This window comes from Orbicella franksi, chromosome 3, assembly GCF_964199315.1.
Source record: "Orbicella franksi chromosome 3, jaOrbFran1.1, whole genome shotgun sequence".
Classification (NCBI taxonomy): Eukaryota; Metazoa; Cnidaria; class Anthozoa; order Scleractinia; family Merulinidae; genus Orbicella; species Orbicella franksi.
Window position 1 is genome coordinate 16563830 of NC_138147.1, and position 21982 is coordinate 16585811.

Sequence of the window (21982 nt, forward strand, 5' to 3'; positions counted from 1 at the left end):
GCTACTTTTGCATTGGACTACGCGAATCGGAATGCTTGTGCAAAATAAACGAAAAAAAACCCACTTGTTTCCTTGACTGAATAAATATTTTCCAAGGCCGATTCTCGCCCAAGCTCAGAAAAAAGAACTTTCTGGTATTTAAAATTTTGTGCTACTCGCTCTAAGTTGATACTGATATTCTATTGTAAAACTGAGACCGTGTGAAAACCGTGTGCATTGAGAAAACAACTACTACTGAAATTAGAATTAAAAAGTAACAGTTAAAAATCGAGACGACTACAACAACGGTGAAAAAAAACGACATAAATAATACATAAAGACCCTTTTTACAACGATTTTTTACAACACTTTTGTACAATGATTCTTTAAAATTTGGAAAAATAAAACTCTGTAAGATAAACAAGGTCTGACGCACTGTACGCACCCAGCTTTATAAGTTAATCAGACCATTTTCCACGCCTAAAGGAGACACCGCTTTATTTTTTCTCTTCAAACTGATTTTTCTCTCCTTCACTGTTCCACTGCTGATGGATTCAGTATCCGCGTTACCCTCGGAGCTATGGGACGCGTCGCTTTCGAGTGAGGATCTCCGATTTTTGGTGCCTTCGGGATTGTGACTAAACGACCGTCGAAACACGGACGAAGGGTCACTGCTGAGGCGCAAGAAGGGGCCTGGGTCTGACGAATTGAGCCTGTCTTCCGTATTGTTACGTCGAAAGCTTGAGGACCGGGCCGCAGGTGCGGCTGCCAAAGAGGAGCCAGCTTTCATACTTCGCTTTATTGTTTCCTTGATGTGTTTTACCATCTCTCTTTTCCTCAGCCGTTCTGTAAGGAATAAATGGAAAAACTGTTCAGAACTCAGTTTAAGCCTGTAACCAGCGACCAGCGTCACTGGAAATAACACAAAGACTTAAAAGGAGCTACGGCACAGTTTGCCTACATTCAAAAGTTTAGCCTAAATTTTTCAAGTTCGTCGTTTGTAATCCGTGTTCATCTTCTCCATCCTTGACCATCGTTGTTCCTTTATTGTTTATTATTACCTCTTTGGTGTTTTCTATCTTTTCTATCTTACTATTTTCAGGTTTCCTTCAATTTAAAGGTAATTTTGGACGTGGCCAAAATTACAGAAGATTCCGTGACGGAGAACAAGGAACCGATTTGAGTCTTACTTGTTTGCAAACAAATAGTTGCATTCTTGTCTGCCAATCTCAGCTGTATCACTAATATTTACAAGCTCCCATGAGTGAAGCGTCTCCGAGCCTAGAAAGGAACGACAGTTGAAAATAAGTAAGAACACATACACGGAACATGAGAAAAAACGCAACAAACACAAATAACAGTAGCATCCACCTTAAATCAGGCAGTGACTGTGCATAATGATCCTCGATTCTTAGGAGAATGTTAACCTTTCAAACAAAACAACTGGATCTATGCTTTCTCAGGGTACGTGGCGGTTGCATGCATGTTGGCACCCGTTTTTTGAGCGTCCTGGACATTTTTCTCGCTTCGAGCTCGGCTTTCGCAACCCGAATTGTGGCCAAGTGTAAAATAGATTGTGTGATAACAGGTTTTTGGGCCACGTTCTCTCCTTTTTACAACAATCCAGAAGGAAACACGCTTGCAGCGACGGATTTTGTCAGACTCCTAGAGGTTTCGGGATCTGTTACAGCAAAACAATCCAACGGGAAGACAGAGAATACGCAGGTAATTGGGTCCAACAGTAGAGTTTAATCCAATAACGTACACAGAACGTAAAACCTAACTGCGTATTCTCTGTCTTCCCGTTGGACTGTTTTGCTGTAATAGATCCCGAGTCCTTTAGGAGTCTGACAAACTCCGTCGCTGCAAGCGTGTTTCCCTCTGGATTATTGTAACAAGGATAACAACTTAAGCGGCCCAAAAAGCTGTTATCACAATTGAGAACGTGTTTTCATTGACTTTGATTCAATCACTGTGATTAGGCTTCAGTTAGTTTAACTTAACTCGCGCAAAAACCACTATACCACAAGCCTCTATAAAATGGCTAATTTGCCTTGCCACCTCTACGTTCTTGGAAATATTGAGTCCAGTGTAGTAGGCTACTTAATAAAACATTGGATCGATAAGATATGTAATATATTGGACGTACCGTCGTTTAACCAGCAGTAATCTCGTATAACAAGCGAAGACGCGGGAATAATGGTTTTAAACTTGATTTCGTCCACACTGCTTACTGAGGAAAGCTGGAAAAAATGTATACAAACAGCTGATGAGTGCACACTCAAAGCAAAAAATGCAACATAATTGAATGAAGGAAAACGATTCAACTCACTCGATCTCTGTCTTTCTTTTTCTGTTTCCGCTCCACGTAGAGAAGGATAAGCGCTTTCTCAAAGGCTATAAAACGGAATACGAGAACGAAATCAGACACAAGGGGGAAAATATATCCTACAGTTATTTTACTTTGTAGCATCAGCATAACCAGCTTTCTAGCTATCAACTGGAGTCCCTCGCAACGGTTGATTAGGGTCGTAACGCAACGATCCCCCTAGACGATGCCTGCGAAGAGCCTAGACATGTAGTTACTAACCTAAAAGACCTCATCACCTAGGCCACTTATAGTTTAAGGCTTTCGTTCATTTGTAGGTTCTTTTGTAATCTGTATCGGTCAATGTAACGTGTCATAGCCTTAAATTAAAAGACCTTTGCTTCTTTTCTCATATTCAGCTGGTACAATATAGTTCGCACTGCATGTCCTTTCTTTCTTTTTGTGTTGTTATTCTTACCAAAAAGGTGCATGGTTCCAGGAGTCATCTTTTTCCCTATTCTGGGAGAGACTGGGTACTTTTTGAGAGTTCCACTTCGGATCACCTCATCCGGGCAATTAAGCCACCGAGCTTTCCCATGATGCAATAGGCGATCTATACTGACGTCAGCAAGCTGTGGGACAAAAGTTATGGAATGTGTCCTCTGAGCAAAAGCCTGACTGTGGCCAGGATGACTAAATTTTCGATAAGAGATAGTTAGAAATTTTATCATCCTGAAACCATTTCGGCGGCTTCAATGCGAGAATGTTTGCCCCACTAACAGACTACAGACTGTTTTCAACGAGAAAAGAAAAATACTGTAACAGTGAATTTTGTCATCAGGCGAGAAACAATTTGCTCAAAAGGGAAATTAAATTTCAGTTTCACACATTTTCACAATCATTTGTTTTACCTCAAATCCTCCAAACTCGTCAATTAACTGATGGAAAACTGGCGAGAACTGTTCTGTGATCCTTTGCATCTCGTTGATGTGCTCAGCGACTTTTTCAATTGCAACGACGGCCTCTGGAAATTTTGAACAGACTCATCTTGAGAAAAACAATGATTAGAGGCGTCCAAGTAGTTGACACCCTTTAACCCTTTGAATACCAAACTTTCGCCAAAAGATACCGTTTTTAAGCGTTTAGTCAGGTTTTTTTAGCTGCCATGACGCTAAATAAGCCAAAGGTTTGCTAAGAAAGCTTTTTTTTTTTAGAGATTTTTCGAGGATTAGGTACAAAATTGAGCACAATTTCAATTCCGGGCATGCGCATAAGCCAAAATTTGGCCATTAACCGTTCTTAATTTTGTTTGTTGCCCCTTTCCTTTCTGTTTTTCTCGGCCCTTTTACACTGGCTACCTTTTGCAATGTATGGTCTTTCTGGCTGCCGTGAAAAGTTGGATGTTAAACTACTGAGAAAATAAAAAGCATAAATAGCCCGGCAAAATGTTCAGAAACCAATGAAAACTCTTGATCAAGTACAATATAGGAAACGCTATGTTACCTAAAAGACAGTGATACTCTTCACTAGCACCGTCCAACAGCTTCAGTATTGTTCTCAGTAGTAAAGGATATCTCAGTATTCGCTACAAAGAAAAAAGAGAAAGTTCTACTCATATCATAGTATGTTTTTATTTCTCAATAATTCACCTGGACTCATTCACACTCCCACGAGGAGAGAGGCAGTATCAGTAAAGAATCAAGTTTGAACCCAGATCCAACGCATTATCATTCTACATGACAAAACATGGAGCAAAATATATAGAGAAAATAATTACATTATTTACCTGTATGGGTTTAATGAGATAAGATTCTAACGTTCCTGAATGCTGATTCTTAGGATTACGGGCGTGAAGGAACTCGTGCAGTGCAGTGTTTGTTCCTGAAGAAATAACAGAAATTATCTTTACAAAAACCAACGAAATATAGACATTTTCAATAGCTCTTTGTACCCAAGTCTCCTTTCGGCTCGTCACACAATTTTCTTCCCAGGAAGATTGCGTGACGACCCCAAAGAGCGTCTACTACTTGTACCCTTAAGGTTCCCTTAAATTGCACGATTTCGGAATGGGTCAGTAAACGCGTATGTGGCAACTATGACGACTAAAGAAACACACAGCTTTCAGCCTACCGAAGGAGATTCATAAGCATACTCAGACAATTTTTTAAAAAGCGACCAGATTGCATGCTCCTCAGCACTTGGACTTCAGTCACATCGGCAAATGAATTATTCTGAAACACAGACTGGCAGGTAAAGCTGACTATGCACCAACATTCAGTCGCATGAAATCGTCTACTGAAGCATACCTGACTGAAGAAGTTCCACAACCCTTGAGTGACTTGAGCAAAATGCACTATAAAGCTTGAAATGCTCCGTGTAGTTAAAAAAGGTCTCTCCAATGGTGTAAATAACGTTCTGAAAAGAGAGAAAATATGTTTTGTTAGAGCTAGTGACCACGACTTAGTAAAGGGCTTTTTTGCGTTATTAGTTCAACTCAGTTTCTTGGACTGAAAGCACAAGTGTAGTTTGCAGATCTTCAGAGCAAAATTGCAAGGATAGCAGATTTGATTGCAGGATAGCAGTTACTCCCTACTATTAATATGACGTCTATGATCTTTCTTTCATATGGAGTTGAGTTCTAATACGCAAGTTAGTTCTGAGATGGCAGAAAGTTTGCAGTTTAACAACATATGAGCTGATACCTGAAACTGTTCAACGGCGTTGAAATCCTCAAACCCAGTCTCGGAATCCAGTGGTCTTGCTATTTCCTTGAGGAACTTGACTTGAAAGTCCAGGATTTCGTGAACAGTAGCTACTAAAGCTTGAACCTACAGGCACGGAAACAAGCAATGGAAATTAACCAGAGGACTAGAAACATTAAAATCAATAATAAATTCTGTAAGTGACTAACGGAGTTAAAACTTTTACAAACCTCTGATTGTGACATGAAGTTTTCATCTTTCATAGGATCGAGATAACGTTTTAGAAGAAGTCTCAGATCCTAACAATGAAAATATTTGGCAATTAGCTCGGATGGATCGGATCATAAAATAATTACTACGGTAAATATACTGCCACTGTATTTCTAGAATTTGACTGACAATAAATTGAACTAAAAAATTAGAAAGTACAGGCCCACCCATTTGCTCCACAATCCAGACCCCAGTCCACATCCGTCGATCCCTCGGGCTTTCCCTCGGGCTCGGGCTGGCTGTGTCAATTTTTAGCGGGAAACTGGACTCGCGGGCGACGGCAGGTCACAACTGTTGGCAGCTCGCTTTGGCGGGAAAACAGAGCTTTTTCGGCTCGCTTCGACCCGTCATGATGGTTTGGTTCAGCAAAGATTTTCACTTTTGTAAGGTATGTGAGTTTTCTAGCAATCCCCGACGCAAAACCCCCTACAAAGAGATAACGCGGCAAGAATAGTTTTGTTTACCTTCACATAAGATCTCTCTGTGTCGACGAGTTCAATGATAACTTTTCGCAGTTTCTGCGCCTGGCTAAGATGAACACTTGGTTTGGGTTCGTCATCATCTGAATATTCAACTTGTTGTCTACAGAACAGCGTCACTTGCTCCGCTCTCTGTGTGAAAACAAACAATGAGCAAATTTCGATTGTTCGACTTTGCAGATTTGCTCCAATATAAAATAAGACTTGATTTCATGTAGGCGTATCCCTGTATCGAGCGGTTTTCTAATTTATATTGAAAGTAGATTAATCAGGCAATCACTTTGGTTTTGGTTATACTACGGTTTGAGCTTGGCTGAGTAGTCTAATTGGTAAGCAATTGGTTTGGTTTTGGTGTTACGACACTCGATTGAAAACCGCTCCAGTTCTAAATACGTTGACTTTACCCTCAGTACGAAAAGAGATGGCGGCTGTACATTTTACATTCCACAATACCATAGGAACCTTACACAACCCATAAAGTACAAGGAAAGTCATATTTTTGCAATATTTGTCCCTGTGCTAACGACAATGAGTATGTTAGGTTTGAAGATTTTAGAACTTTTCTGTGCGTTTTTACGAGGTTTCGTGCGCTAAGAACTATGGGTAAATGTGCCAGTCGCCATCTTTTTTCCTACGAAGGATTTCAAACATGCCAAGCACCTGAAGAAGTTCGTCGACACTCTTGGTAGGTGAAGAAGGCGAAGGACTGTCGGTTTCGTCTATCAGGCTTGTTGTCACGCTGGCCTTGTCTACCGTTTCTTTCTCAACATCGTATGCTACACAAAGAAATACAAGGTTATGACCCTTTTTAGCAGAAAGTGCCAGAGCAGGATTAGGCTACAGTTTAGCTGCTCTGCCAAATTTTCCGATAAAACCAACAATGCTTAAAAATGACGGAAAACTCCAAGTTTTTCGAGCCTTTATAACACATAAGTTCTGCATGTGGTATAAATCGAGTGTTATCATATTTTCCGTACCAAATATACCGGTACAGCAAGTACAGAAAAAAGAAGAGTGAGCCTCGTACGTCACATGACAGCAATACATTTGCAGACCTTCGCAGAACTAGTTCAACACAAGCCAGTATTAAACAATGATCTTTTAAAGATTAAGCTCACTATTATGTGAGAAGAATGGCTCGTTAAACACCTCAAGTAGAATTACCAGATTTATGAACTTTGCCCTCAGTTTTTCGAGTTTAAAAAACAAACAAACAAAAAAAAACAAGGACTACCAGCTAAGGTTAAAAACAAAATCAAGACGAACTCACATTGAGGAGGAGGAACAATCAGATCACTCAGGTCTTGCTCGGCAATAGTATTACTGAAACAAACAAACAAAAAAACGAGACATTCAATATCTATCACCTAGCCTACTGAGAAATGCAATTATGCAGAAACCTTAATACAGCAATGCTTACAGCTATTACCTTATTTTAGGCGGAGGCTGTACCACAAGACTGGAAATAATGGCGTCTGAAGTCACTTTATTGACAACTGGTGGCTCATCGCGACATGATCGCAGTAATAAGGTAATGGATGGGTCTAAATAATAAAATAAAATTTGTACTAAGCTAAACAAAATGCACGTAACGTTTTTCAACAAAAAACATCATGCAAAGGATAGAATATACAAAATGTTAGTTTACCCTTCAAAGCTTCCCGGAGATCATCAACTGCATTTTCCACTTCTTGTACGCCAATTTCATTTACTTCAAGAATTTCATCTCCTTTCCTTACACCTTAGGAAGAAATTGGCTAAGTTTAGCTCTCGTGTCCTCAATAGCTTGCTGATCATGACTGACAGTCAGGTAATGACTGGTAAAGGTAATTAAGATAATAACAGAAATGAAGACATGATTGATCATCGCGGTTATGCGCACAACTTAATAGTTATAAGCAGTTGTGAAATTTAAGTCTGAAAAAAACTCCCGTTCAAAATCCCTGAATCCAGTCCAAGCCAAATTTTTTTTTAAGGCTTAAATTTCACCACTGCTTAAGTTGTGTGCATAACTGCGATGATAAATAATGTCTTAAAATCTTTCTCTGCAGTTCAAATAATTATCTGATCTTTCATATATTCACTTGTATAATGAAAGAAAGTCAACTTGAATCACATGATTGTTCAGGCATCCTGCACTACATTATAATCCATGTGTAAAATTATGTGTTGTGCTTCTGATTAAAAAATTACCAAAACAAATGATTTTGTACTAAAACCTCTTTCTCAAACAAAAGTCTAATGCAGTTCTTCTCCAAAACTTATTATTTTTCATTTTACAAATCCTGTTGTGCTCCTTGGTCTACCTTGAACATGTGCCAGTCTTCCCTCTTCAACTGAACTGACCACAATGCCTTCACCTTTACTCTCCACTGATAAACCTGGAAAATAGAATGTGTATATAGTCACGCCATGCATTAATAACATATATACATACGTAAAATCTAGAAGTTTTTTTAAATTTTTATTCATTGATCAGTTCTGTATACTCTCATTCACATAAAGATACCATAACATGAACAATAATATTGGTGTTTACAAGTAAGTACCTTACATTGTTCACTTCTCAGAAGACTTGAGATGATATAAACTCTCACAACAGTACATGCTTTTGGAACGACTTTGGAACTTTTTAGGTGTTGAAAATGTCTTGACATGTGATTGTTACCTACCAAAGTCAAGTCTGTCAATCTCCATTGAACGCTCCAGTTCGACAGTGAAAGTGCACTTTTCACATAACTTTAGACAGTCATATCTCTGTTGACAAAATGACAAGTGCCAACGGAATATTTTTAATGGCAATCACGATTACATTTAGGTACAACCATACAACTTCCAGTGTTATGATCAGTGATAGATGTTTTCTACGGTTTTTAATGATCAAATCTCTTTAGTCTTACAGGAAAAACAGATCAGGTTACAAAACCTAGAAAGTACAACCATACACCCGGCAATAAAGGAATAATAAATTATAACACAAATAATGATGATGATGATGACGATAATAATAATAATAATAATAATAATAATAATAATCTACATCTATTAAGTTGATAAAATCTTGGAAGACATCACATCAACTGTACATAAGAACTAAAATAATGACAATGATAATATTGTAATATTATTGTTAACTACAGTGTATAACATCTAGTGAAATTAAAATTCACGTTAATGTGCTAGATTCAAAACATTAATTTTCTGTACTAAAGATAACATTCAATTTCTACTTACATGATTTTCTAACAAAGAATCCTGCGGAGGAGTGGCGTATTCTACAACACAGCAATATTATCAGTTTTTTGCTTGTAAAATAGGTAGAAAAAAAAGTCATGCATAAATTTAACCCAGCATATACATTATATATAAGTACGTTTCTCCTTACAACTTCCATTATCCATAGATAGTCAAAATTAAGTCAGTGTTTGAGCCTAGTGGCCGATCAGGCCAGCACTTATCTCTGGTTTCTGTAGCATGAATTGACTAGGAATATTTTACTTCCCCTGAATAAGATGCTAGTCCACTGCAGGGTTAACCCCAGTATTTACTTTGCCCCACCCTTGTCCCTAGTGGCAAGGAGCATTGTGAGAATGAAGTTTCTTCCCCAAGAATGACTCCAGCCAGGGCTTGGCCATGGAGTCCAACACCCCATGCACCTCCTTTGGGAATAAGTTACAAGCAAGCTTTTTACCTTGGAAAAAAATCTAAAAATTTCACACTATCAATTTCTTTTGGCTCCCTTACCTGTTACACCTGAATCATCTTCTGTTCCAAGTTTCAAATAGTATGCGGCAGGATCAAATTGACGTTTGCTACAAGTGTTCTCGACCACCTCTAATATTGTCATTTCATTGTGCAAAGGTATGACAGTACTCTGGTTGTTGTCAAGGCTGATACGTAAAAAGTTTCCAAGACTTTTCCAGTCTGAGTGACTGGATGATAAAGAAGCTCTCTCCACTGCAGCCACCTCTGGCTCCTCCTCTGGAACGTCATCAATGTTCTCTAAGTTTGACTGTCTGAAAATTTAACAATTGCTTGTCTGAGTGATTAGGGCACCAAGTTTATAGGGGTAGTTGAGAATTTAAAAGGACTAAGAACATATACATTTAGTGGACAAACATTCAAAATAGCAAGCACTCAGGCTTCTAGGAGTAAAGGAACAGGCATAACGCACATGTGAACAGTCCATAAATTCCTAAATTTGTACTGATTGGGAATACTACATCTGACTTATCCTGATAACCACCACTCTACAATGGCCACACTTTTTTCTGTCCATACCATGTGTCCACCCATACCAGCAGACAAAGAAAGTTGGGTTCGATAGCAGGGAGCAAGAGAATTTTGAAGACAGTTTAGTAGATACTATCCTTCACTTGCCTGATCAATCTGGGTGGATTTTGAGAAAAAAATTGAGAAAATTCAAATCACAGATTAGAGACTGAATTTTACGGTTTTAATTTTAATTAATTGTGCTAGTAAGAAATTATTGGGGATGCTAGTGAAAATGTCTGCCAGGCAAGTACAGCCTAGTTATAGCTTGCTGGGAAGGGCAAGTACATGCAGTACAACTGATTTTCCCTGCATTCTCCATACAGAAGCCCATTTGCAATGGCTACCTCTTAACAATAGAAAGCAAATTCTGCCCCAGAGTATCACAGTAAAGAGGTTCAAATCTATGCCAACATAAGCATTGACGTTTTAATATTATTACTGGCCCACTGTGTGACATGCATCACATGCTCACCGTTTCAATCTTGGGGTTCCTGCACCTCTCCCTGAATAACGATCTCTAATAGACTTGACACTTGCTGCATCATTTATTCTAAGTGACGTAAGCAATGCACTTTTCAACTTGCCCACAGAACTGGCTGATCTCTTTGCTTTATTTCTTGTTTTTACTTCTGCATCTGTACTGGGATCTCTTGCACTGACAACAGCATGGAATGACATAACAGAGAAAATGTTCATTCTTGAAAGGATTTGCTTAGTGTTTCTAGACACACAAGCGAGAAGTGTTTGAGGATTGGGCAGCTGACTGCCTTGAATAGCTGCTGTGTAGCAGTGTAGCCGATACAAGTCAATGTTGAGCTGCTCTAGGTTTTTATCCCACTTTGAAATCTGCAGAAAAAAAATATACTTGTCAAGAAAAGGTACAGCATATGCATGTAGCTGGGAGTGGGTTACCTACATGAACACATTACATGAAATACAGTTAAGTGCCAAAGTTAATAAAAATATAACTGCAGGGTGAGGAAGGTCAATGCAGTATGTTCAATCTCCTGTCATCTGGTCAAGAGTTATAGTCCCACCATTTGAAGAATTAATATCAAGTATATATATAAATAATGCTAAATTTGGCTGGATAAAATCTGCATCTTTCAACAAGAAGAGAAAGCTATCAAAACTTGAAGTTTAATGTTAGAACATGTAATTGTACAATTTAAATTTCCTGTACACAAAATATCTGAACTACATGTATACCTGATCAAGAAAAGCCTGCTTGTTCTTGGAATCAGTTACAACAGTAGATTGTAACTCTGCCATTTTCTTGAGTTTAGAGTCTGAAGATATTTTCCCCTCTACTCTACTGGTTTCGGTTGAAAGGATGTGCAGCATTTCATGTTTTCCTCTTTGTCCAGGACCTGCCAGTACAGAGGCAGCCATAGAATGTATTGCTGTTATCCAGTTTTCAAGATCGGTTTGATTGGATGCCTAAACAATATAGAAAAACATACAAACCCTGTGTAAGTTTCTATAGATGGACAGGTACTAGTCAAAGAAAGGACTTCAACATCTACCCAGTTTCCCATTACAGAACCTTCAACAGTAGTAAAATTCATGCAACAGCCAGATATTAAATCCACATCCTGACAATCATGATTTACCTTACCTTTAGGAAAGTGATTCAGATATGTAAATGCCCACACAGATATGATTGCATGTCCAATGTTTGTCACTTCAATATTGTTTTGATATTGTGAATATAACAATTATAACATTTAGTGTCATCACCAAGTTTTTATATCCCTGGTGTCTATAAGTAAGTATTGAAGGCCTACTTTTGCCACTGACAGTATCTCTGGCTTTAGATTTCAGCAGTTCATAGATTCCTAGAAGATACCATACCTGAAAGAAGTATGCTTCCCCAAGTCTGGAACTGACACTAAACACATGGTCCAGCTTTGCATGTTCTGGTACAGCCTGGGCAATGCAGCCATCGATTTCCAGTGAAAAGCTTGGTTCATCCAAGTCTTGAGGACTTACAGTCTTTTCATTACAAAAATAAAAGTTCAGGGCACCACTTCTCAGTGATACCCAACATTTACGCCACTTCCTGTCTGATGCAAGGTCAACTTTGCTTGACTTTAATCTTACAAGGACATGCTTAACAGTCAGCCAGCCTGCCTTGCGAGTTGCACCCCCCTGACGAGACTGAGCAATTCCAGATTGCGGCTTCAAGTCAGTTACACAGCTGCTGTTGAGATCTGCATCATCATGAAAGGAAGCACGTATCTCCTACAAAATGAAATTAAAAAGCTCACTACCTGCATGACACAAACAGGGTAAATCCAACAGAATCATTTCTGTAGCATTACTATAGATAATGGCTTGCCTTTTCATACTAGTGTGATTAGACCATAAAGAATGTAATTTTTCATTACAATGTCAAACAGTTGAAAATTAAGATCATGACTGCCAACTAAGGCACAATGACTTCAGTTAGTTCTACCAGGAACACAACAATCTCAGAACCAGCTCTCATGTTTGGTAGTCAGTGGATGTAAGAGTAACACTTTCATGTACTTTGTATCTCAAGTCAAGAATTAAATGAGTTAAAACCGACAGGAGTTGAGAGGACATTTTGTTGGCCAGCGTCTGGAGCATCCTTATGGTTTCAAAAATTTTACCTCACTTTCAAGTAAAAATGAACAATATATTATGAGATAATATAATATTATTTCTTTGGGAAGCAGAAAAAAAAAATCCAAGAATATTATTATTGACAATGATGAAACATTTTGGACAGTTTATGGGCATACTACATACTAATAATACATAATACATAATAATACATACTCTACTTCACATGTATATAGTACTAGTTAATACTGAAGGAAAAAAATATGCAAAGTGGGAGATTTAAAAGAAACATTTTGAGAATATACATGTGAGATCAAATGTATTCATAGTTACTTACCACAGGACTGTTACTAGAATTCAGATCCTGAGCTACGTTCTCAAAGTAGCTTATTTCTGTTGTGTCATCTGCATCTGATAAGTTACTTCTTGAACTGACAGAGTAATCTGAGTCACTGGCTACTGACAGATGTGAAGAAAGTTCATTTTCCGAAATAGGAGATAAATTACGGGATTCAAGGGTGTCACTGCCAACATCCTCCATACCAAATCCACTGTCACCGGGATCACCATTGGTGTGTATGGGTGGTATCGGAGTACTGCTGTGAGAGCCAATAGAACTGTGTGTTTCATTGGCAACGAGAGTGCTGCTGGAATTGTAGTGGTCCCCAACACTATTGTGGAGAGTGCCATTGATGGGTGACTTGCTGATGTTTAACTCAATGTCATTGATCTGGATTGTTGGTGCATCAGAACTCCCTTGGCTGTCTTTTCTTGTAGTTATCTAAATGTGCAGAATACAATAGGCTATATTTGAGATTAAAATTCTAACTTGGTTCCAAGGCTTGAAGCAATAAAAAACAAAAGAAATTGCATCGAGGTTGAGGGATAAATAATTTATTTCCTTTGTTTTGTTCCCCCAAGCCTCATGGCCAAGTTAGAATTTTAGTATATAAAATGGCTTTTTAAACAACACCATTTGTAACACTGGCTTTTTAAGTGCACAAGCACTTGATGGATGACATATTAAGTTTATAGCTCCTGCATAACGTAAAACTTACATAAGGTTTAACAGCCAAATAGTTCAGGGCCTAAGCAAACCACGATGGCAATGGTAATGAGAATGCCACCAAACAAAATTAGGTTTTATGAGTAGAACAACTACAGCGCACATGGGTTATAAATTTTTGTAATTTTCTTTGCCGTCCTCTGTACAACAACAACGTGAAATGGCTAAGTTCTGTGTTTTTTGGAGAATGCTAACGACAGCGGCTAATTTTTTGTATTTTCATTTGGAATTGAATGCTGGCATTACATATTTAGCTTGAACAAATTCTGAGACCACTAGGTACACTAACAGTGAACAGATCTGGAAAATTAAAAGGTAAACTATAAAGGCATTTTCCTAGGGGTCATCATCATCATCATCATTGCTTCAGCTCTCGTGTGACTACCAAAACTTTAAACTGTTTAACGGTATGACAGTCAGAAATATGTATCACCTGAGTGGCTCCCCAGTAACATAATGTTCAACAAATTTAGTGTACCATATTTAAAAGATTCTCAACGTGCGTAGAATGTACAATAAAATAGTAAAAACACGCATAACATGATGTACATAGTAGAAAATTAGCAACTGAAACCTTTTTCAAAAAAGAGGAATGTCTCCAATTTTACAAAGTGGATAATGTGTGTGACAATTTCATTATTTTCTTTAAGTAAAGAGTTCCAGAGACCAGGGGCATAAACTAAACAGCAGACTATAGGAATTTAAAAGTCTTTAACAAAGAGATACAAGTCAGGTGAATTTCAGATCACAAACATGTCAACAATATGTTTGCAATAAATATTGAGGTCAAATAGTTTGTTAACCATTGTTTATTTACAGTTACGATACCTTGGTCTGTCCACTTGTGTTTTGGTGAGGGTAACTGGACGTAGAGTGAACTGATGAAGAATTAATTGACGTAGAACGCAAGCGTTCGGCCTATTGGGAAAAAAAAACAAAACGACATCTCTTCAATAAATTGTAATTTCATGCACAAATTAATTTTAACCACATGTATAATGTACAGTATTATACATACACTACAAAACTCCAAAAACTTCTTAGCTTCTTCTTCAGAAACAAAGTTGAGTCCCCATGCATGGCTCTCTGTAGCAAGGAAAAAAGCAATGATATACATGTATTATGTAGTGTGTGTTGATGGTGATCTGTATTGAAGCTCATCTGTCTATCCTGTCTAATCTGTCTTTCCATTAGCCTGATGCCAATGACTTAATGAATATAACTCAGTTTTCTTATTCAACATTCGAGTTCTCCAAAAACCCTTGCTTGAGTGAAGGCTCCTGATCTTGCAATTGTTTGAATGTGAGCTTGTTAAGTTTACTTAATATTCTTTTAAGTAATAACAATCATTGTGAAAAAGAATAAAATTTATATATTTGGAAATATAACAATTACAAACTATTATTAATGTATATTAAAAATCTTATTAAAAGATGCAAACCATGTTACTATGCAATGACTATAACAGACTGAACTACTTTGATCTGTGTTTAGTTTATTTATACAAATTATGAAAAGACCCAAGGAGCTTAATATAGACATATACCATTTTTTTCTTTTTTTTTTTTCTCTCCTCTTTTTTCTGTTGCCCTGACTTACTTGATTTACGATTCCTCCACTGTACAAAGCACTCAGATGTCTTCTTAAGCCGAATTTCTGAATCAAATGAGTAACAATTAATATATTTAATACTGCTAGTTTCCTTTAGTTAAAACTTGGAAAAAAATCAGTCTAAATTTGTGCCAGAACTTAAAAATTGGTTGTATACATGTATGTACATGCACCTATCTACATAAAAATCATTTTCACCATTTAAGTTAATTTCTGCTCTGAAGACTGTCTCATTGTTCATTGATGCTGTAACGAGGAAAACATCTTCTGAATCCACCTGTAAGACGAAAATAAGTTCCCAGGGTTACAGTTACTTAACAAGCCATTGTAAGAGTCACCAAACACTCCTTTAAATACCAGTACAATGTCAGAGCACATCAATGGGATTAACTGACCAGCATATAATGAGAATGAGCTCAATTTGTATTTCTCTATGTTAAAGATCTAGATGACAAATCTGGAACACTAGGGAAATACAAATCAAACTAATTCAATATCATTTTGATCAGAAATTTCTTAATGATTTTAAACAAAAAATAGCATAGACTAGAACTCGAGGCAGCAACTGTCAAAGTTTGATCTACTAAAAGATGATGTGAGACTGAGATAGCACTTTCATCAGTATCTCTGCTTTACTTGTACTGACTAAATTAGAACATTTTTCACTTGAGTGTTGAAAGATATTCACATTTGCTTTGGTTTTGCATTTCTACACTGCATGATTGGCTTACATGTAAAAAACTGGTGCCACATCCAATCAGTCTTATCAGAATTAAACCAACTGTGACTTGCACACTTCGTGTCAAAAAAGTGAAGCTTTGGAGCCCAATGGCTCATAGCTGCTGAAGCTTATCCTGGTTTCTGTAGCGTGAGGCAGCTAGGAGTATTTCTACTCCCCCTGGACGGGATGCTAATCCATCACAGGTCACTCCCCCGCAATTTGTTAGGTTTCCCCAACAATTCGCCAGTACCCTTTTTATACTCCTGGGTGGAGTGAGGCACTGTGAGAGTTAAGTGTCTTGCCCAAGAACAAAAACACACGCTTTGTGTCAGCTATACACATATTTGCTTTGAGGTTTGATTGATGCAGTGGATTGTCTCCATCATTAATAAATCACTGACTGGCCAGAGTGATAAATAAATACTACCTAGAGTTCTTGGTTTCAAACTGCTTTGTAGGGTCAGTTTTTAAAAATTAACTGACTAAATGGTTTCAGGCATACTCCACTGACACCCTTAGCTGACAGGAGTATCTGTTTTGTGCTTCAGACAGAAAGGACCTACACCAACTTTTTATTTTTAAGCAACAATAATTATTATGTTATGGTATTAACATTTTGTTAACAGTTGTATTGTTTGTGCTTTCAAAAAGTGTAAATTTAAATTTAACAATGCAATTACCTTCTTCTTGTGAATGACGATTGGTATGACACTTTCTATAACTGGAACCCATCTCAAAGGACCATCATCTGAAGACAATGTATTGACCTCTGCAAGGGAACTGAAAAGAACATGAACCTGTAAGTTACAAACAGTCACAAGGCAGACATAACTGTGACATTTTCTAGAGAAACAGAGGAATCTGCAACCAAGCAGGCTGTCCAGTATGGAGCAGCCATCAGCTTGCTGGGGATTACTCTGGAAATGCTATAATACTTTTCACACCATGGTAGTTCCTCACAGCATTTCAATCATTTTGAAAAATTGAGGTCCTGCCACCCCATGTTTGGAGGGCCAACTATATAACTCATGGAAAAGTTTTCATTAATAGGTTAACCCTTGAGACCAAATACAGAATTTGCTTTTGCATATCAGCATAAAATAGTTTTGTGCCTGTTTATAATGCAGCTTATAGATTCTGAGACAGTACATGATGGTGAAAATTAGTCAACTCTCAACCGACTGTTGTCTGAGATGTTTATCAAGTGTTGATTGATCAACACTCAACCGCAGATGCCTTTAGTACACATGATCCAATTTTTCCAAGTTAGCCCTAACAGGTTGTATATCTAAATTTATGACTGGTGCCTGTAAATTTTAGCCTAACAGGTTCTAAAAATCCTGGTTCTCATATGTCAAATTTAATCATGTACCGGTACTTAATTTTCACAAGACAGAATGTCTGTACATGTCGTTTTGAATATGGAAATGCTATTTCCCTGCAAATATTGTTTAATTTGTTTAGCTTTTCATACCTCCAGGGATTGTCACTGCGATCAAAATGTGGACTTTCCTTCAATTTTTCATTCTCCTTATCGCTTTCCTTGGTTAAATGCACTTTCTGTTAAAAGTTAAGCTGAGTCTTTGAATTTACAAAATGTTTAATATGTACATTTGGTAACTTTAAACAAGCTAAATAGTTTAGAGAAGAGATTGTAAAATAAAATACATCTCATTTAATATTTAAAATCAAATATGATAAACTATTTTAATTTTTGGTCAAGAAAACACGCAAAATAAGAGCCCATAATGCACTGTATCAATCGATGAGAACATTCAAGGTAGTGATCTTTGCACAAGAAATTATATCATTCACAAATTTTAATGACTTTAACATGCGTCAAGAAAATGTATTTTATATATTAGAATATAAAAAGCTTCAGTTTTGTTAAAGGTAGTCTTGGGCAACTACAGCAAAGAGTAAGGAATATTGATTTATAGTTATTCCACATTTTGTTAACCCCTGCCACTTCCATGTATTTTAGTTTTGAAAAACAATGATAATAATTAAAATGGTACTTGTAAAAATTATTTACCTAGTTTTCAATTTTTTCTGCTGTTCAAGGCATATAATGCTACTGTTATTTTTAAATTAATATATATCTACCTCTTTTGTGGAGGTCAGGTGCACTTGTTGCCTTGCTTGAGAAATGTGTTTCCACATTCTTTTTGGCCACATCTAAGGAGCAGTTTATTGGTAGTTTTTCATGGACAGCATCGGCATGCATGTTATTGTTAACAATGTTACTTTACAGAAGCTTTTTTATACTTGACCTAGTTTATGCTCACTGTTAAAAGTATTATTTACCAACTTGCATTCTAAAAGTATATAATTTTCATCTGTAACAAATTATTATGCAATAATTGTACTCTTTCATGTCTTTCAGTTAAGTTGTCAGTCTTAATTTCAGACCAGTCAACTTCAGCTCAGTCCTGATGAACAGCTTTATTCATGTGCCATAATCCTGCTAGAAGATTCAGCTAAGAAATCTTTTTGTAGTTTGTTTTTCAAAAACACGAATTAATGGTCAGCATCATGTTTCTTGTTGCAGTATCATGGATATCAACAACAAATTGTCATAAATAATTCAAGAGAATATAACAATGGAAAGAATTCATACTTTGGATCTTCTAGCACTGAATGGGTTAGAAAGTACATGAATTAACCAGATCCAGATATCACTGACAAAAGGATGTACATGTACTAAACCATAAACCAGGTTAACATGCTTAATTATGTCACCTTGGGCTCTGTCAGCTTACAAAAATTATCACTGGTCTAAACCACAGCATGAGCTTTAATAGATTTTATCGTCAAAGTTATTAGCATAAGAAAACAGTTGGTAGATATTGTTTTAAATAAAATGCAGTAAATAAAGCAATAAAAAAATGCAAACCCTGAGGATTGGAAGAGGGTGTAATAAATTATTGAACAGTTTCAATTTTTAAACAACAGGATGAGTTTATCCAGCACTCAGCTGCAGGTTTATTAAAGGACATTGTTTCCTAAGACAAAAATAAACTGTGCAATATAGTATAGATTTTTTGTGTACCTTACATACTGATTAAGCTTATCTGTTGCAATACTGTTCCACTCTGAATTAAAGTTAAATTAAAAAAATTCAACCTGAGCTAGCAAAGTTTATTATAAATTGTGTCTAGCTAGAGCTGCTCTTGGAGTTCAGAAATGATGTGGCCAATTTCTGTGATTGCTACAGTGTACGTAGTGGCAATATTTCTTTCTGTATTTGTATCGTCTATCCAATACCTAACAGAAGTGTTTGAGTTGCCTAGCAACAGCAGTAATAGAGCTCAGAATGACATCAATGCACTTTTCATGTTATTATTTATTTTTAATTTTAACGCAAGTCGTGTGTCCTTCAAAAGTAATTTTACCGGCCTCTATGTTGCTGTTTCAAAACTATATTGCATGTTGGAATTATTCCATAAGAGGCCCTCACCATGAGTCTGGACAATATTTACAAACTCGCTCAACAATGATTTTACATTATTGTTCATTCATGATAATATTTTGTTGTATCGAAGAACATTTGTCTTTGATTTTAATTTTCTTCTGAAAGAGGAGGGTGTTGGAGTTTTTGGTTTTACAGTTTTGGTTATTTTCCACATTGGTTTTTCAGTTTCTGCATTTATAACATCTGGTTTTTCTGTTTTGGTATCTATTTACAGTTTTCAGTTTTTTTCCTTTTTTAGTGGCTGGTTTTTTCTTTTTGATTCTAAGAAAAGACAATAGAAAACCCTCCTTGGAATGACCAAAAGGTGGCCATTATTCCTTAATAGAGGTGGTCAGTTAATAGGTTTTTACTCACAATAATTTGGGACTGGCCACTTCGTAAGAGGTGGCTGTTGAAGGTCAGCGTACAAGCCAAGTGGCCCATAAGCTGGCATACGTTCCCAGTTTCTGTAGCATGAAGCGACCAGGAGTATTTCTATTCCCTCCTGGATGGGGTCCTAGTCCATTGTAGGGTTAGCTCCAGCATTAAATTCACTGTTACCCATTTAATATAAGCCTAGATGGAGACAGGCACTGTAAGAGAAATACGTCTTGCCCAAAATCACAACACAGTGTCCTTGGCCAGCGCTCAAACCTGGACTGCTTGAACCAGAGTTGAGCACACTAAGAATGGGGCCACCCTGGCTGCTCAACAGGTGGCTGCTTAATTAGACATTCAACTGTACATTTAGATTTAACAACAAGAGACCACTTCTCGATCACTGATGTAAGCAAGTCATGCATTGCAACCAACCCAATGACAATTTGAATAATATAGCCCTAAGTGAAACAATGCTAATACAAACTTTCATTGGAAGTTATGATCATTTTCTAATTATTGGACAAATGTTTAGTTTTAGGACAATAATTATCAAATTTATTAATATTGCTCAGTAATTCATAAAACTCTTTAGTTTTTCTACTTATAGCAAGATTAATATTACTTTGGAATTTATATTTTCAAACCTCATGTATTGGGTTAAGTTATAGCCAAAAATAATTTGTTCGTTACATAATATTATATCGCGTATCGGGGGTTATATGCATGCAAGTACGTTAACAGTTGTGTTGTATGAAACAGCAAAGGACTTGATATTTCATGCGAAAAAAAAAAAAATCCACGGGCCTCATGTCAACGGCTTATAATTATCGAGGAACAAAATGGAACAAGAAGGGATGGGTGATATTGATTTGGGTAATTTTATAGCTCGACTAAAATTCGTGAAGTATATAGTTAATGTAAAGCGTGAAATTGGACCAAACAACGGTTTTCCTGAAGCGTTCTTGCTATGAGAACAAATAAACCCACTAAAGCTGTCAAAAAATTGAACAGATTTTTTCAACAAGTTGTGAATTCAGTCAAAAAGTCATCACACCAATGTAAACAAATATTGGAGCGCATGCAGACGGTGCTGTCAAAATGTTTACCGTATAACTTGAATGCCCCCGTCTTTGCTCCAGTTCTCGATGTACTTTGTAACTTCATGTGACTCAAATCCGTTGGCACCTGAAGGAAACAAGCCTATCTGGCCCCCGATTTGGGGGCCAGACGGATGGCTTTCTTTGTTGCCAATATTGTCTTCGTTTGTTAAACAAGATCCATCAAGACAGCTTGGCGATACGACTTCATCTAGCAGAAATACGCAGTATTACTGCCCTCAGTTAAGTCATCAGACGTCACTGCGAGTGGTAACGAAGCCAGAAGACCACTCTCTGTTAAGGAAAGAAAGGAGAAACGCTCTTACTATGCCAGAGGAATGTTTCTTTCAAACCGTTTCATTATGCCTTCGGTTCCGCTTTACTGTGATCAACTCGCATGTTTGACCAGCTTACACTCCTGTGTGTCTAAGATCAAACGAGCTGAACGATCGAGTAACCCTTCTCTAATGGATTTATAATTCTCCATTAAAGCTTAAATATATGTCTACAAGATCAGACTTTTGCAAATCGTTCAATTAAATTTTTCCTTGAGGCATTCGATAAGATCGGTATCAAGTACTCAAAAGTCAATCGAGAGTTATTGAACATTTTGGCTGAAGAATAGCGTATCACACAATAGCAACCAAGAAGTTTGAGAAACAACGGCTATCAAAGAAATGAAGTCTAAGTGAACAATTTACCTGAAGTAAGTGATCCTTTTCCGTTTTGTTAAGAAGTATTTACAAGTTCCTTTTGCTCAAACCCCGCTTCGCACGTACGGGTTCCTGCGGCGAGCTCGTTACTCCACAAAGTGTTCGTAGTTACAAAGGACTGCAGCCTGTGATTGGTGGCTGGTTAATTTGCATGACATTCCAATGAATCCTCGAGGGAAAACGTGATTAAATCCACACGACTTCATTAAAACATGGTAAAGGTTATTTGATCACAATAGTTCGGAAAAATTGACTGCAACTTGAAAATGATCTTTTGGCCTTGATGTTAACTGAACGACTCGTGTGTGTCTAATTTTATTATCAAACACGAGACTCT

The 21982-nt window shown here is 37.2% G+C and overlaps 1 protein-coding gene across 1 annotated transcript; it reads right to left on the reverse strand.

Moving 5' to 3' along the window:
* Positions 1–615: 615 nt before the first annotated feature.
* On the reverse strand, positions 616–21153 carry LOC145481517 (rho guanine nucleotide exchange factor TIAM1-like). The gene is made up of 30 exons (XM_081460008.1): positions 20942–21153; positions 16681–16780; positions 15478–15556; positions 15268–15324; positions 14687–14754; positions 14497–14586; positions 12940–13383; positions 11868–12257; positions 11223–11453; positions 10486–10859; positions 9483–9754; positions 8973–9013; positions 8411–8495; positions 8045–8119; positions 7387–7479; positions 7168–7282; positions 7009–7061; positions 6399–6514; positions 5724–5870; positions 5220–5288; positions 4990–5115; positions 4594–4702; positions 4074–4168; positions 3791–3872; positions 3199–3311; positions 2766–2919; positions 2312–2376; positions 2129–2222; positions 1170–1260; positions 616–825 (listed from the first exon to the last, which is right to left on the reverse strand). Exons 3-30 carry the CDS (start codon positions 15518–15520, stop codon positions 708–710), a joined length of 3810 nt encoding a protein of 1269 aa, XP_081316134.1. The 5' UTR covers positions 15521–15556; positions 16681–16780; positions 20942–21153; the 3' UTR covers positions 616–707.
* Positions 21154–21982: the final 829 nt, after the last annotated feature.

Coding starts and splice junctions, on each gene's coding strand:
- LOC145481517 (XM_081460008.1), bottom strand. CDS start 15,520: ATGAACAATGAGACAGTCTTCAGAGCAGAAATTAACTTAAATG. Junction 10,860..11,222: donor AGCAGGCTTTTCTTGATCAG/GTATACATGTAG, acceptor TTTTTTCTGCAG/ATTTCAAAGTGGGATAAAAA. Junction 4,169..4,593: donor TGTGGAACTTCTTCAGTCAG/GTATGCTTCAGT, acceptor TTATTTCTTCAG/GAACAAACACTGCACTGCAC.